This window comes from Urtica dioica, chromosome 8 (genome assembly GCF_054948205.1).
Source record: "Urtica dioica subsp. dioica isolate 48M chromosome 8, U.dioica_male_clone48M_v1_H2, whole genome shotgun sequence".
In the NCBI taxonomy this organism is placed as follows: Eukaryota; Viridiplantae; Streptophyta; class Magnoliopsida; order Rosales; family Urticaceae; genus Urtica; species Urtica dioica.
This window is the reverse complement of record NC_142763.1, coordinates 39,313,454-39,330,889: the sequence shown is the minus strand read 5'-3', so window position 1 is coordinate 39,330,889 and position 17,436 is coordinate 39,313,454. Positions and strand designations below refer to the sequence as shown.

The following is a 17,436-nucleotide window of genomic DNA, read 5'->3' as shown; positions in this document are numbered from 1 at the left end:
GTGTTGACAAAAAGTAGGTAAAATAATTACAATATCTCTATAAAAGAGAAAACAGTTTCTGTTTAGCATTGTTGTTTCAGTTAATTAATTAACTAATGAAGAACAGTAGGTTAATTAATTTACTGAGCCTGAATGATGTCAAATGTTTACCTGGATTCCTTTCCTTCATCATCTTTGCAACAAGAGGAAGCAAAGAATATGACTCCTCGGGACAGCCTCTTATTTCTTTAAGAGCAAGTTGTCGAGATTTTCATGCCTTGTAATAAGAAATTTCGACTTTTCCCTTAACCAACATGGTTGAAATCACATCTTTCGGAGTAACATGACTAGCACTCCTATTCAATAACTCTGTTTTGATGCATTGACTGACCAAGGAAGAGGTAGCTTGAACATGACGATTAGAAAAGACTTCCATCCTATGATCCATAGAGTGCAGACTAGTGTACTTGCGTACAGTCCAAAAATGACAATTCTTGGAAGACACCGCGTTCATCATCCATGGGCAAGAAGGTGCACAACATATCAAATTGAAACGAGTACTTGAAGATCTATGGACTTTGTACTCGAAATGATGTGTAATAGCATATAATTGCATGACCTTGATCATATACTCCTTAGACAAGAAAATATCATTCTCTTTGATATCAAATGACGTAGAGAAGTTGTCAAAGTTGATATCATCAATGATCGAAACCTGTTTTCCGATATCAACGGTATCAATTGAAGATCCACTGCCGGAAGAATCGTAAAGAATTAACCCAGCCGCGTTTTCTAAGCAAAAATTGAAACAAAAACAGTTATACAACTACAAAGAAACCTATATGGTTTTAGTTAATCAAATTTACTCAAACGATTAATTAAATTAAATGAAAACCTTGTAATTCATCGGATGCACTTCGAGAATGAGATTGTGATGCCATTAACGTTAGTGTACTGAAAAATATGAACACTGAAGATTTAATAAACATAAATATACAAACAAATACTAAACGAACAAAAGACACAAATAAGAAATCAGTAAATTAAATTAACTCATCCGGTTAATTAATAAACGATTCGTCCCTAAAATAAAATAAAAGCTTGATTTGTCTAAGAACGATGATGAATCAACAATAGGATTGACAGAACACACCGAAATTGAATAAACGAAACATCAATAGAGAATTTTTTCTAATTGCTGTATCAAATACAAAACCACAAAAAAAAAAAAAAAAAAAAAAAACAGCGACTTACCAGGAAATTTAGAGAAGATCGTTCGTTATGCAATGATGATGATGATCGCAAAAGCTTGTTTGATTGGGAAAATCTCAGAGACAAAAGCCTGTTTGATCGCAAACCACAAAAAGCAAAAAACAAAAATTCAGAGAACACCAAGCTTGTTTGAGCGTGAACGATCTTGCGATCTTGAGCGTGAACAAAAATTGAATCAGGAAATTCAGAGAAGATCGTTCGTTACCAGGACAAACGATCTTGCCACGATGATGATGATCGTAAAAGCTAGTTTGATGGTTGGATTCTGGACAAAGAACGCCCAGCTTGTTTGTTTGAGCGTGAATTTGTTTGTTTGAGCTTGTTTGAGCGAATAGCGAATGTATATAGTGAAGGGTATAATTGTCAGCTGATAAAAAATGGGCTATTTGCTTAATTAAATGGAAATTGAGCTATTCCCCTAATAAGAAGTGTAAGGTGGGCTAGTGACAACAAATTATATTTTTTATTTTCTCTATTATTTTCATTTTTTCTCTTATTTCTCTTACTTATTTTTCTATTTTTCGGGTTCCAAACGGAGCCTAATTGGTGTGAGAATATTATTGTAAGTTCGTCAAATAAAAAATAAAAAACAAAAAAAATTAAATTAGGAGACGGTGATATCATTGCCCTCGAAATGAGTGTCCCTGCTCTAAAAAGTTAATTTACGAAAGACCTTTATGTTTCTTCTCGACGGAACAAACCTCGCTTCATAACGGAAATTCAGAGAAGATCGTTCGTTACCAGGACAAACGATCTTGCCACGATGATGATGATCGTAAAAGCTGGTTTGATGGTTGGATTCTGGACAGAGAACGCCCAGCTTGTTTGTTTGAGCGTGAATTTGTTTGTTTGAGCTTGTTTTAGCGAATAGCGAATGTATATAGTGAAGGGTATAATTGTCAGCTGATAAAAAATGGGCTATTTGCTTAATTAAATAGAAATTGGGTTATTCCCCTAATAAGAAGTGTAAGGTGGGCTAGTGACAACAAATTATATTTTTTATTTTCTCTATTATTTTCATTTTTTCTCTTATTTCTCTTACTTATTTTTCTAGCCTAATTAGTGTGAGAATATTATTGTAAGTTCGTCAAATAAAAAATAAAAAACAAAAAAATTTAAATTAGGAGACGGTGGTATCATTGTCTAAAAAGTTAATTTACGAAAGACCTTTATGTTTCTTCTCGACGGAACAAACCTCGCTTCCCATTGTTAAGAAGAAGAAGAAGCAAAAAAAAAAAAAAATCATTTCCCATTCTTCTTCCCCAAAACAACAGAGAATCAAGCTTGCACACAATATCAATATGAAACCCAAAAACACACAACCAGAAACAACGTCACTGTCACAGAGCTTCTTGGGGACTTCAATCTCTGCCTCTTCCTCTTCTTCTTCCTTCTTAGAACCCGCTGATCTCATCTCCAGGTAATTAATCGAAAGTTATTTGACTCTCTCGATTGTGTTTCTCACTGAAACCTTTACCATCATGTTTCGCAAGGAAAAAAAAAGATTGGTTTTTGAGAATTGGGTGTTTAATCAGCTGTTGCAGTAATGACAGAGTTCAAAGTGCTCCTTTCGCTACGCCTTTAAAACAAGAAACCGGTAACAGTTGAACCGGTAACAGTGGGATTTCTAATGTCTTTTATTATTTTATTTTAGTTTTATATTTTTTTTCTTGATCAGTTTTCAAGACTAAGGTCTCTCGCAATGTTAACATGGGAAAGCTTCAAGCTGGCTATCTTTTCCCTGAGGTTAACCTCAACCAAAAAAAAAAAAAAAACTCTCTTACCCGTTGAAGCACTTTTCTTATGGTCATACTATGCAGTATGTACGATATATATTTCAATTTTTTTTTTTTGGGTGAAAAAGATAATTAGAAGAAGCAATGCACATTTACTGAAGTATCCGGATGCGAAAGTGATAAGCCTTGGAATTGGGGACACAACCGAGCCAATTCCAGAAGTTATATCATCGGCCATGGCCAAGGTAAAAAAGAAAGCACATCACTTGTCCGATGCTGTTTCTCCTAGTTTGTTCTAGGGACTTCGACGATCCACCACTATGTCAACGCTACGAGTACAAGATCAAGTGCTTTTCCCAGCGCAAGAACCCAACATCTAACGCTCAGCTTTTTTCCTTAATTAAGATTACACACGGGAGTTACAACGGGATTAGCTGTTTTGTTGCTAATGTGGTGCTAGAATGCTGAGACACTAACGTTCACACAATGCTTTTGATATACTTAAACTATTCTTGATTATTTGTTGCTATTAATATTTATTTTACTTTAACAGAAAGCACATAGCCTGGCGAGCCGAGAGGGATATAGTGGCTACGGAGCTGATCAGGGTGAAAAGGTGAGCATATATTTTGCTCTTTTTTTTCTTTTTTTTTTTTTTTTTTTTTTTGTTAAAGCTATACCATTTTTACGCTTCGAAACTTTACATACATCTATTTTTTTGTTTCGCTCTTGAGCCATTGAGAGCTGCGATTGCTTCGACTCTGTATGGCGATATGGGCATAGAGGAAAGTGACATTTTTGTATCTGATGGTGCAAAGTGTGATATATCCCGCCTTCAGGTTTTCTTCAGAGAGTATCTCTTGGATTATAATTACGCTTATGGTTTATGTATAAAGATCTCAGTCATTTATTTATTTTCATCAATGTAGGTTCTTTTCGGTTCCAATGTCACAATTTCTGTGCAAGACCCGTCTTATCCGGTAAGTTTGGCTGCTCTGAAGGATGGTTTAATGGGTTACTATAAATGTAGGGTAAAAATATTATTTTAACGCAAATAGTCCTTTAGCTATTGGATTATTCGAGTGACATATTGGTCCATAAACTAACTATTTAATTAACAAAATGGTCCGCATAGTATTGATTATGGAGCATTTTAGTCACCTTTCATAAAAATATTATATCGTTTCAATGAAATTTAACACCTTTTAACACTTTCAACATATTTTACAAAGTTAAATTAACAATGTTTATGATTTTTTAAAATATCATTTAAAACAAATTTACTATTTAACAATCCAAAAATATTTCAACTTTTATTAAATATTTTTAGGATTAGAATTAATTTAACTTGTTTCTTTTTTAAAATTAATAAGTTATTTAAGTTAGTAATTATGTTATAAGTTCCGTATGTGGTACGAAATCAATAGTTCGGTGGTCATTATGCGAAAATAATTAGTCAAGCACTTAAATGCCGCTCACCTAATAGTTGGATAGGACAAAAAAGAAGTTCGATGTCGACGTGTTTCTGTTTTTCTCTTTTTATGCAGGCTTATGTAGACTTAAGCGTGATAATGGGTCAGACGGGAGAGTTTCAAAAGGATGTTGAGAAATTTGGTGACATCGAGTACATGAGTTGTACTCCCGAGAACGGCTTCTTCCCCGATTTGTCGAAAACTTCACGAACCGACATCATATTCTTTTGCTCTCCGAACAACCCTACAGGCTCTGCCGCGACTAGGGAACAACTCACCGAGCTTGTACAGTTTGCAAAGAAAAATGGGTCAATCATAGTATATGACTCAGCATATGCCCTGTATATATCCGAGGACAACCCTCGGTCCATCTTTGAAATTCCTGGCGCTAAAGAGGTAAACTCTTCGTGCACTTGCCCTTAAATTTTCCATATTTATGCTTTCACTATTCGTATTCGTGTGAATTTTGGAAATTGTATCTTGTAGGTGGCAATAGAGGTGTCGTCACTTAGCAAGTTTGCTGGTTTCACAGGAGTACGTTTGGGTTGGACGGTTGTCCCGAAAGAGCTTCTCTTCTCGGATGGATTTCCGGTTGCCAAAGACTTCAACAGAATCGTTTGTACTTGCTTCAGCGGTGCATCCAACATTGCTCAAGCCGGTGCTCTAGCTTGCTTTTCCCAAGAAGGCCTCAAGGTTAGTTCTTCTGGTCAAGCATTCAAGGAAATACAGGAAAATTTACAAACATGTCCCTAGTGTTCGGTCAAATTTTGCATTTTGTATTTGCATTCCTCGGTAGTAAGTAAAGATGGGGCTTGGGTTAACATCAGCGGACCTCGTTATTTTCGAGACTACTGCTTTAGACCGAGCTGGTGGTAATTTTGCACATTCCTAGAGGAACCTGATTTCTCAAATTTCATCTCATCATCCGAGTCCTAGAGCATTAAACTATTCCTAATTATGAAAAATCTGGTCGATCTTGTCTCTTGTCGCAGGCGATGCACGGGGTGATTGATTTCTACAAAGAGAACGCGAAGATAATAACGGAGACATTCGATTCCCTCGGATACAACGTGTTTGGTGGTAAGAATGCTCCGTATGTGTGGGTCCGATTCCCGGGGCGGAGCTCGTGGGACGTTTTCAGCGAGATCCTCGAGAAGACTCACATTGTCACCACTCCCGGCAGTGGTTTCGGGCCCAGCGGCGAAGGCTTCATCAGAGTCAGCGCCTTCGGTCACAGGGACAACATCTTGGAGGCCTGTAGGAGATTCAAGCAGCTTTACAAGTGAATCACCTATCACACATTTCCTCTTTCTGATCCACAACTTAAATAAACTCGAGGGGTTAATTGAGCTCTTTTCAGATTCTGATTGCCGAGTGATTCTCAAACTTTTTATATTATTGTGCAACTTGGAAGTGGACTTCATTTTCTCTCTCTACCACTCAATAATGTATCGTCTACTTATATGAAGGAGTTTCAATTCAATAATATTTTTAGCGAATGTCGAGCAGATAGAGTTTTAAGTAGACGTTTGAAATCATGAGAAAAAAAAAGTATTTTACAAACTAAAAATTACTATCTTACATAATTATTTTTTTTTTTAAATTAAATTACTTTCCCATCAGTTAGAATTTTATATTTGAGAAATTGCTCCATTTGCCACTTTTTTGATAACTTTTTCCCACATTCCACTAAAAGCTTAATTTGTCTCAAAATGCCACCATGACAAGAGTAAAAAGTCAAGTTTGCCCTTCACTATCTATTTTCTTAACAAATTGGCATCTATTTGCACTCACCTATTTTCTCTCGAAATGAAGACTCAGTCAACCCATCTCTCCCGAATTGTTCTCCTATTTCTCATCCCAAACTCAAACTTTTCTCATTTTCCCTCTCTCTCACGTCAAAACCGTCGGACTTCTCTCTCTCTCTCTCTCTCTGTAACTGCATGTAACCTCCGGGAAACCGTCGACTCAAACCCACCCATTTCGTCTCTACAGTAACTCTCATTTCTCAACCCACTCAAACCCATCACTTCTCACCCGAACCCTAACATCGAGAAGAAAATGGCGGACTCAAACCCATCACCCCCGTGTCCGACACCCCCGCATCGGAGTCCTCGGACAATCGTAACTAAAGTCCCGGAGGAGCCGGCAAGTCCAATGCCGTCTCGGAAACGGAAAACAACAACTTCGCCCAAACCCAAACCCCGGACGAAAATCGCGGCGACGAAGCCCCCAAAGAGGAAGAACATCACGGCGAGTTCGTCCAAAACGGAAGAGGAAGAAGTGGTTCCCAAGTTTGATCCAAAATCCCTAACAGTTATTGATTTGTTTCGATTTTATTGATTTATTTTGGGTTAGTGTTGCTGATGAAAATATGTGTTAGTGTTGTTGATGAAATTTCCTTGATTTTTCGGAATATTAGTCTCTGAACATGGGAATCGGTTCGTCTCTGAATATTTGTTGGTGATTTTGTCTTTGAACATGGGAATCGGTCTATATTGTTGTTGTATTTGTCTCTGAATAGATATCAACAATGTTGACATCGATGTCAACATTGTAGACATATAAGTCAACATTATTGAAATCTATATTAACAGTGGACAATGATGTCTACAATGTTGACATGTATGTCTACAATGTTGACATCAGATGTCTTCAATGTTGACATCTATGTCTACAATGTTGACATCGGATGTCTACAATGTTGACATCGGATGTCTACAATGTTGACATCAGATGTCTTCAATGTTGACATCTATGTCTAATGTCAACATTGTAGACATAGATGTCAACAATGTTGACATCGGATGTCAACATTGTAGACATCTGATGTCAACAATTTATTGTTTTTTTCTTGATTCTCATATCATTTCCTTATCTGTTTATCTTTATTTTCAGGGTCGGTCGAGATTTGTTCCCGAAGGGAACATTGTAGACCATAATTTCAGTTTCTTTGGATCCCTCGAGAAATTCGAGGAAGCTGCGGATATGACCGAAGAAGAGAGGTCATTGTTTCGCAATTGCTACTTTGGCCAGTTTCTTCAAATACCAAAAATCAACCGCTCTTCGAAGATTATCAACCACTTGCTAATGAGGGTTAGTAGGTATGACGGCCAGGAGGAGTGCGAAGATGCACTATTTATTGAGGTTGCCGGACAACCACGTGCTTTCACGATAAAGCACTTCGTGGAAATCACTGGTCTCCGCGTCGTTGACAACTTTGAAGCTCCCGAGTACAATGAAGTTGTTGACGGTGGTTTGTACTTGGACATTTTTCACAATGACACGCTGAAGTCACGGGCAGTGTTGACTTCTAAACTGAAGGAGAGCAAAGGGTGGGACAATCCCGAGAGGCGGGTGAAGTTCTTAATCCTTCACTTCCTGTGCAACGTTCTCCTCGGTGCACCTAGCCACACCAACATTCCTGATTTGTCGTACGTTAAGCTGGTCGATGACTTAAACCAGTTTAATGAATATCCATGGGGTAACGTGGTTTGGAAATTCTTTCACGAAAGCGCCGTCAAATACGTGAAGAACGTTGGCGGGAAGTCCGACTCAAAAGGGAAGATCAACATTCCCTCATTTCTGTATCCACTACAGATTTGGGCATTCGAGACGATGCATGTGTTCACGTCACTCGCGGTGTGTGACAAAGTGTCGGAAACAGCTATTCCACTTATGCGACGCTGGAAATCGGTGACTCGTGTGTTGGAAAACACATTCCAAAACATCGATTTTCAATCGGAGGAGTTAGCGTTCAACACCATCGGTGAGGATCACTTTTTTAAGTCGGATGAGAAGAAGAAGAAGAAAAAAACCAAAAAGGCAAAGCAGATGTAAGTAAATATTTATTTTAATTCTTTCTTCTTTCTTCATTGAGATTTGTTGAAATAGATGTTGACATCTGATGTCAACAAACAATATATATATTGTTGACGTTATTGATAAATTTTTGACATCTATTGCTGATATTACAGGCTCGAATTGAATCTGCTGGAGACACGTCCCTCCCATCCAAAACTATTTTTAAGTTAGATGAAAAGAAGAAGAAGAAGAAGAAGAAGAAGAAGAAGAAGAAGAAGAAGAAAAACCAGAAAGGCAAAGCAGAGGTAATTAATTACTTTCTGTCTTCATTGAGATTTGTTGAAAGAGATGTTGACATGAGATGTCAACAATGTTGACATGGGATGTCAACAATGCATTTGATAGATTGGGTATTGAAGACACCAGTTCAGCCAAGTTCGAAGTCGGAACTGCTGCCAACATGCCACAACAGGGAAATGGGTACGTACATAGTTACATGTTTAATATTACGAATAATACAAAAATTTAATTGTCTAATACCTTATTTTTGTGAAACAGCGGCGATTGTGGCATGTTTTTCGTGAAGACCATTGAGTTTATGACTCATGGGTTTGACGTGTCGGCAATCAAACAAGAGGACATCGCCATGTACCGACAAAAGTACACCATCGACCTCTACCAACACGAGGCGCTGAAAATTGCAAGAGAGGTCGAATCGGACAACGACAAGGATGAATGAGCTAAATTGATTCATAAACTCTTATTTATTTAATATCAGTTTTTGTTAAAATTATGGTACTTTAATAATTATGGTATGTAAACCTTTAACTTAATCTTTGTTTTTTGTTAAAATTATGGTACTTTAATGATTATGGTATGTAAAACCTTAACTTAATCTCAGTTTCATTATATATGTATTTTATTATAATATTGTTGATTAATTATGGTATTTTATTATTATATCCGTACTTTATTATGATATTGTGTACATAGATATATCAACAATGTTTGATACTCAGATGTCAACATTGTTGACATACATGTCAACAATGTTGTCATCCGAGTATAAACATTGTTGATATACATGTCAACAATGTTGACATGTATGTCAACATTGTTGACATCTAAGTATCAACATTGTTGACCTACATATCAACATTGTTGACATGTATATCAACATTGTTGACATCTGAAATCACAGTCTCGAATAAGTATGAACTCACAATAATATCTGACATCACAAAGTACACTATAATATAATATCTGAAATCACAAACAAAGTAGACAATTCTTTGAAATCAACAAAAAAAGGTTGACAAATGAGGCTAGGTCAATGGAGTTGCACTATTACAAGTTTGATGATTGTGACCAATTTCCCCGCAACGCGCACACTTGCGCCTAATAACATCCTCTCCTTGAGATGGTATTCTTCGCTTTTTTGGCCTACCGACGGCACGTGCGTGATGCTGAGGCGCAATAACGCGGATATTCTCCACCTCAGGGGGAATATCTCAACTCGTAATGTCGCCATGAAGATGATGTACAGCTGCGTAGGTTGCCCGTAAATACTCTGTCGTATATACCTTAGAAATAAAGCTCTCAACTGGAAGGTTGCGAACTCGGCAAGCCGCGATTGCGTGTGGACAAATAAAATCATGCGCTTGCCATCGATGACAGGAACAGTATCTATCATCTAAATTAATGGCAAATACGATCCCCTCTCTGTCTACTACCTCAAACTCGTTAACTGAAGATGGTCTGATCTATTATACAAAAAAAATTCATTAGATATAGTTATGAACAATGAAGTCAACAACGTATATATGTCAACAACGTAGACATCAGATGTCAACATTGTTGACATTAGATGTCAACATTATTGACATCTGATGGGAAAAAGTTGACATCTATGACAACAATGTTGACATAGTTCTCAAGTAGATGTCAACAATGTTTACATTTGAAGTCTACAATTTGTCAACAATGTTTACATCTGATGTCTACAATGTTGACATCTATGTCTACAATGTTGACATCATATTACACATATCAATTATTATTAAACACTTACAGTCATTCGAACAACGTATCCAATGTACTTGTCCGCTCTGGCGTGGTATTCTTTTGTCAGAATCGTTTGTGTTTTTACCGCAGCTTCTCGACGTTCATAAAACCATTTCATACTCCTCTCTCTTAGCCAATCCATCAACTTTGCAACTGGAAACTGTCTCACTTTTACGTTTAATGCATTCAATGTTTCCGCGTTGTTGTTCGTCATGATACCGTACTTTTTCTCCGTGAACATATACCGTGCCCACCTATGGTTCCCGACATCATTTATCAAGTATCGACGTATTTCCGGATTTTCAGCGTCTAACATGACCATGTAACTTTCCCATTCACTCATCGTGTATGCCTTTGCGACACCGTAAAATTTCCACTTCACCTCCTTCGTAATCCCCTTAAAAGCAGTCTTCAAATTACCGTAGAGATGGAACATGCAAAAACCATGATAACAATTCGGAAATACTGTCCTCACGCCATTGATTATGCCAGCGTGTCTGTCAGATACAAATACTTGATTCTCCCGTTCCCCATATGCGTCCTTCAATTTGGCGAAGAAGTAACTCCACGCCTCATTAGATTCTGAAGGACCAACACAATAGGCTAACGGAAATATTTGCTTGTTTCCATCCATCTCACACGCTGTATACAACGTTCCTTTATAATAGTTCTTCAAATGGGTACCATCAACGATAATCACAGGTCTAAGGTACTCCCAACCACTTCTCCAAGGGCTGAGTGCCATGAAAAAACTGACAAATACGCCGCCCGCACCAGTGACTAGGTAAAAAAAAGAACCGGGATTCTTAGTCTCGATCATGTACCTTAACTTAGGTAAGAACGCGTACGAATCTGCTGAACTACCGTAGAGGGACTTTTGTGCCTTCTCTCTGGACAGCCAAGCTTTTTTGTAAGTCGTGGAAACACCGTAATCCATTTGCATATAACTCATTATCTCTTTCGGTCTGCACATACCCGTCGTTGGATCAATACACTTGTGCTTTATAACCTCTCCAATTAGCTCACTCGTTGCTTGCGGGTGACTTCCTTGCCTTACGTGTAAGGCACAGTTGTGGTCTTTGTCAAACCTGAAACATGAAAATTCCATGAGTATCACTGGGGAAAAAGTTCAGAATTATAACACAGACGTCAACATTGTTGACATCTCATGTCTACAATGTTGACATCAGATGTCAATAATGTTGACATCTACAACAATCTGCTTTTTGTTTGTTGACATCTATGTCAACAGTAGACATCAACTAGAAATAAGAAGAGAAGTCAACAGACAGAGAACGTATGGAATATAAAGACAATTTACCTTCTAATTTGAAATATGGGCGTGTTTTTCTTTCTCACAGCTCGAACAGACCAATTACAGCCCTCTCCCGGACAAACAATGTGCAAAGATTTTTTGTCTGAGTTCTTTGTCTTATATGTGAAGTTGTTGACTACAGCGAACAACATCAAGTGTTTTTGTAAAGCCCTTTTATTAGCATACAGTGCATGAAGCTCAATATATACTGGGGAATGGACATCCAAAACAATAGTATCATCGTCTGCACCGCTCCTAGTAGATGAACTTGGGACGCTATGTGAATTCAGCGGCGAATACAGTGGAGGATTGGAGTTGTGTGGTGGTGGAGGAGATCGTGGTGGCGGCGGATGAGGGTTTTGTGGTGGAGGCGGGTTTCGCAGTGGAGACGAGTTTTATGGTGGAGGCGAGTTTCGCAGAGGAGACGAGTTTTGTGGTGGAGGCGAGTTTCGCAGAGGAGACGAGTTTTGTGGTGGAGGCGAGTTTCGCAGTGGAGACGAGTTTTGTGGTAGAGGCGAGTTTCGCAGTGGAGATGAGTTTTGTGGTGCAGGCGAGTTTCGTGGTGGTGGAGGCGAGTTTTGTGGTGGAGGACAGTTTTGTGGTGGTGGAGAGCCCCGTCCTTGTGTCGCATCGTCAAATAACATAAACTCATCTAATCCCATAGTTTGATTAGGAGTTGGGACCGAACCACACCCCTCCTCGGCTATAAATGGCATGTCGGAAACTCTTCTAAGTATATTTCCAACACAACCACTACCACGGCTGTTGGGAGTGGATCTAATCCCTGGTGAATCGGGACCCGATTGTTTTTCATTTACTTCCAATATCAATTGAAATTTCTTCATGTCATCTCACTACTACAAATTAGCATATTGGGTGCGGAATGGTATTAGGTGCGACATGTCGCACCTAAAAGTCGCACCTAAGCCCATATTAGGTGCGACATGTCGCACCGGATACTCATCCAGATGACTAAAAATTTCGCTAATGTTTAGTGCTATTCGGTGCGACATTGTCGCACCTAATATGAATTTGTCGCACCTAATACCTTTAGGTGCGACATTTGTCGCACCTAAAGGTTTTAGGTGCGACAAATGTCGCACCAAATGGGTTTCAAATTTAAACTTTTCAGCCGAATCCCGCCGATTTTTTTTTATCATATTAGGTGCGACAATGTCGCACCTAATATGATTATTAGGTGCGACAGTGTCGCACCCAATATGAATTAGGGTTTTTAAACCCAAACTTCCTTCTTTTTCACTCATTCTCACTCACTTTCTCTCTCACTCGATCTGTCTCTCTCTCTCTGCTCCTCGCCGCCGTCCCTCCCGCCGCCGTCTCTCTCTGTCACCGTCTCTCTCTCTCACACACACTCTCTCTCTCTCACCGTCTCACACTTTCTCTGCCAGTCAGCCGCCGCCGTCCATCCCGCTGCCCCCTCCGCTGCTCCGCCCCACTGCCCCCTCTCGCGCACCGCTGCTCCACCCCGCTGCCTCCTCCCGCGCCCCGCTGCTCCGCCCCACTGCCCCCTTCCGCGCCCCGCTGCTCCGCCCCGCTGCCTCGCCCCGCTGCCCCGTCCCGCCCCGCTGCACGTCGCCGTCTAGCCCCGCTGCCCCGTCCCGCCCCGCTGCACGTCCCGCGTCCAGCCCCGCCAGCCCCCGTCCCGCCCCGCTGCACGTCGTCGTCCAGCTGCTGCCCCGCTGTCCAGTTTTGTAATTTTTTTAATTAAAAAAACGTATTAGGTGCGACATTGTCGCACCCGAAAATGTCGCACCTAAAGGTGTGACTATTAGGTGCGACATGTCGCACCTAATGCCTTTAGCGACGGTAGAGTCGCACCTAATGTCGCACCTAATAAACTATTAGGTGCGACTATTGGGCTATTAGGTGCGACATCCGTCGCACCCGATGACGATTTTTGTCCTAGTGTCTTCTCGTCTTCTCTGCAAATATAAGAAACCTTTGAGCGTGTCATCGTTGGTTATCTCAACAGGCTGCACTGCACCAACCATCGAGTATTCAACACCAACAGTATGAGTGGATGGTGATTTACGCAAGTTCGTGTAAATGATTTGCATCAAACTAGCGAAGTTGACGTTGTACGGAACCACGATTCCGAAAGATCATTTCTCGTGATACCGACCAGGTTCAACCAAGTACCACTGTGCTTGAATAATAAATAAATATCCTCCATCACTGCGTACAAAAAAGTAAATAGAGTTATTATTTGTTGAGATATATGTCAACAATGTTGACTTTAGATGTCAACATTGTTGACATTATGTCAACAATGTTGACATCTAAAGTCAACATTGTTGACATATATGTCAACAAATAATGAACGTCATCTTCAAAAATCACATAACATACCCATAACAAACTCATGCTTTTAAACAACAAAAACTTCATCATATCAAGACGAAAATCTTTTTTATACCCGGAAAATGAAAAAAAAAAAAAAAAAAAAAAAAAAAACGAATCTAGGGTTTTATTTCTTGGATTGCAACTTCTCTTTTTTTGGGCTGAAATTCGGAATGCTCCTCCGACAATAACTGAGCTCCTCCGACGACTTTTTTGAGCTGTGTTCACGAGTTTTCTCAGCTTGAACGAGATGGGGGAGCGGGAGAAAGAAGATCTGGACGAGAGAGCTTGGACGAGATGGGGGAGAGAGAGAGAGAGAGAGAGAGAGAAGATCTGGACAAAAGACAGAAGAGATGGACTGGAAGAGAGAGAGAGAGAGAGAGAGAGAGAGAGAGAGAGAGAGAGAAGATATGGACGAATGAGGAGAGAGAGGTAGAGACTGAGACCTAGATGTACTGGACGAGAAAGAGAGAAGAGATGGACGAAGGAGAGAGAGTGACTGAGACTCACCTATTAATCGTCTTCATTTCGGGAGAAAATTGGTGAGTGAAGATAGATGTCAATTTGTTAAGAAAATAGATAGTGAAGGGCAAACTTGACTTTTTACTCTTGTCATGGTGACATTTTAGAACAAATTAAGCTTTTAGTGAAATGTGAGAAAAAATTATCAAAAGAGTGACAAATGGGACAATTTCTCTTAATATTTTTCTCCTGGTTTACACTAATTTTGGTCTTTGTTGCTGATAAATATGTTCAATAGATAACTGATGGGAAATAAATAGAATATAACTTACAAAATACATACATTCAAAAGAAATTGTTTAAGGGTCAGAATCAAGTATTATGTAAATCGGGTGACCGTATTAAACTTTGCACACAAGTTAAATTATACGTAAGACTGAAAAAAATCCCTACTTCACAAGGACCTACAAAACGAGTGCGACCAAGCCCTGCCTTAAACAACAAGAAACTATACATCTGTACCGTTGTCCTTCATGGTCTCGGCTTTGCAGGTCGTCTTGTAATGACCGGTACGGTTGCACCGGCTACACCGTACCGTGTGTTTCTCGCGGTTCAGCTCCTCTGCGCAAACCCGCTTCTTCTCTGGCCGACCCGCAGCCCTCCGGAACTTTGGCGGCCGCACGATCTCATCATCACCGTCCATTTTCGACCATTCGATTCTCCTCGGGACCGGGAATATCTCTCCGGCATAGGCCTCCCTGTAACTCGCGGCAGCGAAGCACTTCTCGGCGAAAGCGTAAACGTCTTTCCGACACGACAAAATGGCCGCAGCCGCATGCGAGCATGGGATCCCGTGGAGCTGCCATTCCCGGCAGGAACAGCTCCGAGATCCGACGTTCACGATCTGCGACTGCTCCGGCGAGGATATGACTTCGAACTCCGTCTCGTCTGATCGGAGGACTCTGTAACTGGACCCAAGAGCGATCGAGTCTTTTAACCGCTTCTCCGCATCCGGGGCGAGAAATCCCGGCCACAACTCGCTCCTCGATCTCCGATCCTCGAACAAGCTCACTAGCCTTCCATGGATGGCCTCGATGACCTGGATCACGGGCAAATCCCGAGATCCGACGATCCAGTCGTCGTGAAACTCCTCGACGTTGGACGAGAGACGGCCGTACCGAGTTTCCTCGGAGAAGGCCAAAGCCCAGCGAGACGGGTCGAATCGTTGAACCCACTTCGCGGCCTCGGGAGAGACTGCCTCGATCTCGGCCATCTTCTCTCGGAAGCCGGTGGCAGTCGTGGAATGCGCGGCTCTCCACAGAAGGTGGACGAGCCGGTTGTTCTTGAACTCCTTTCCGAAACTCTCGCTCAGGTAACGCGTACAATACGGGTGGAAACTGCTCGGGAATTCCTTTCTCAACGCGTCCTCGACACCCTCTTTCCCATCGGAGAAGAACGCGATCCGTTGGAGGCTCTCGGTATTCTCCTCGAAAGCTCGACGAAGCCTCGAGAGAAACCACGCCCAGCTCTCCTTATCCTCAAAGTCTACCACGCCGAACGCGACCAGGAACAGCCCTCCGTCGGGGTCGAAAGAGGTCGCCGAGAGAAACGAGCCGAGGTACTTGCTCTTCAGAGGAATCGAGCCAAGCCCGATCAGAGGCAAACACCCGTTCAAGAACCCGCGAAGTGAGGCTCGGAAAGCCACAAACAGACTCCGAAACCGATTCTCTCCGCCGCCAGAAGTGAGGATCTCCGCGGCGGTCCCGGGGTTTGACCTCTTTATCTCCCGAAAATACGAGCGCAGGAGGGAATAGGATTCCTCGGAGGAGCCGTGGATTGCGGCGAGGCCTCGCTCTTTGGCTCGCCAGGCTTGCTTGTATGGGATCGTAATCCCGTAACGGGTCCGAATGTCGTGCAAGATCTCCTTGGGCTTGTAGTTGGGCTCGTCCCTGAGGCGGTCCGCGATGAGGCCCACGATCCAGTCCACGGAGGCCTGGTGGTGCCCTTCGAGGGCGGTCCGGCCACACGTGTGGGTCCCATCGAGGCTTCTCACCGCAAAGCTCTCGCAGTTTGGGAGCTTCACAGCACGGATTTTCCACGGACAGCCCTCCGATGAGCACTTGGCAAAGTATCGGACGAGGTCGCTCTTGATGATCCGGAGCTCGAAATGCTGGGCGATCGCAGCTTCCTTGACCGCAGTTCGGAAGGATTTCACGTCCGGGAATTCTTGGCCGACGAAAAAGGTCTTGTCAGCCATGAATCAACGAACACCGACGAGGAAAAAAAAACTCAGCCCTGAATAAGCATTGAATTGGTTTAGTTTTCAACATTTCGTCAAACAGAAAAGCTTCAGAACCAGCATTCTCATAAGATTCTCCTCAATCCTCATCGCCACTGCAATTTCTGCAAACAAACGCATGGCATGGAATCCATCAAAATCTAGACTCGGTCCAAAAAAAAAAAAAATCCCTAAATTCGAGCTCATAGTCAAAGAATATTAAACTAGACTTGACATTGAAGATTGGGAAATATTTTTTTTCTATGTTATGCCATTTTTGTTTCAGCTATAAGAAAAGGGAAAACAAATCAAAGAATAAATACCGTATCTTGTAGGTACACAGTCCAATGCGATGAATACAGTTATATACGAGTCATAATAACTATATGTGTACACCAGTCATTGTATAAGAAGGAAAATCGGGATAGAGCGCTAAAACCCTAGACATCGGAGCTGCCGAGAAGCAGATCGGAGGAATAAAATTGTGAACATGATTGGTATTTTGACGAAAGATTTGGTTCGTCGAGTCATTTCAAGTTAAAAACAGGGGCTTTATCGTCTTCTTGCTCGTTTGTCTTGCCTAACGTTTGTCATTTCCTGATTTTGATTCAAAAAATTGAAAAAGAGAAAAATATGATTCGTAAATCAATTTGGTATTATAAAAGATAAAAATAAAAATATATATGTATTTAT

At 41.0% G+C, this 17,436-nt stretch overlaps 3 protein-coding genes across 4 annotated transcripts; 1 reads left to right on the top strand and 2 right to left on the bottom strand.

Moving 5' to 3' along the window:
* The first annotated feature begins 2,389 nt into the window (after positions 1-2,389).
* On the top strand, positions 2,390-5,967 carry LOC149389738 (LL-diaminopimelate aminotransferase, chloroplastic-like). 2 transcript variants are annotated; one of them, XM_089623861.1, is made up of 10 exons: positions 2,390-2,671; positions 2,796-2,848; positions 2,930-2,997; positions 3,116-3,232; positions 3,541-3,603; positions 3,722-3,826; positions 3,917-3,967; positions 4,535-4,855; positions 4,946-5,152; positions 5,452-5,967. In XM_089623861.1, the coding sequence occupies exons 1-10, from the start codon at positions 2,553-2,555 to the stop codon at positions 5,743-5,745; spliced, it is 1,398 nt and encodes a 465-aa protein (XP_089479987.1). In that variant the 5' UTR covers positions 2,390-2,552; the 3' UTR covers positions 5,746-5,967. The 2 variants fall into 2 exon arrangements, with proteins under 2 accessions (XP_089479987.1, XP_089479986.1); XM_089623860.1 differs by having other exon boundaries at positions 2,787-2,848.
* Positions 5,968-9,593: 3,626 nt separating this feature from the next.
* On the bottom strand, positions 9,594-11,794 carry LOC149389737 (uncharacterized). Its single transcript, XM_089622709.1, has 4 exons — positions 11,649-11,794; positions 10,335-11,415; positions 9,976-10,026; positions 9,594-9,833 (listed from the first exon to the last, which is right to left on the bottom strand). The coding sequence occupies exons 1-4, from the start codon at positions 11,792-11,794 to the stop codon at positions 9,594-9,596; spliced, it is 1,518 nt and encodes a 505-aa protein (XP_089478835.1).
* A 2,915-nt stretch (positions 11,795-14,709) lies between these two features.
* LOC149389736 (uncharacterized) lies at positions 14,710-17,228 on the bottom strand. The gene is made up of 2 exons (XM_089621548.1): positions 17,067-17,228; positions 14,710-16,868 (listed from the first exon to the last, which is right to left on the bottom strand). The coding sequence occupies exon 2, from the start codon at positions 16,720-16,722 to the stop codon at positions 14,974-14,976; it is 1,749 nt and encodes a 582-aa protein (XP_089477674.1). The 5' UTR covers positions 16,723-16,868; positions 17,067-17,228; the 3' UTR covers positions 14,710-14,973.
* Between the last annotated feature and the right edge of the window lie 208 nt (positions 17,229-17,436).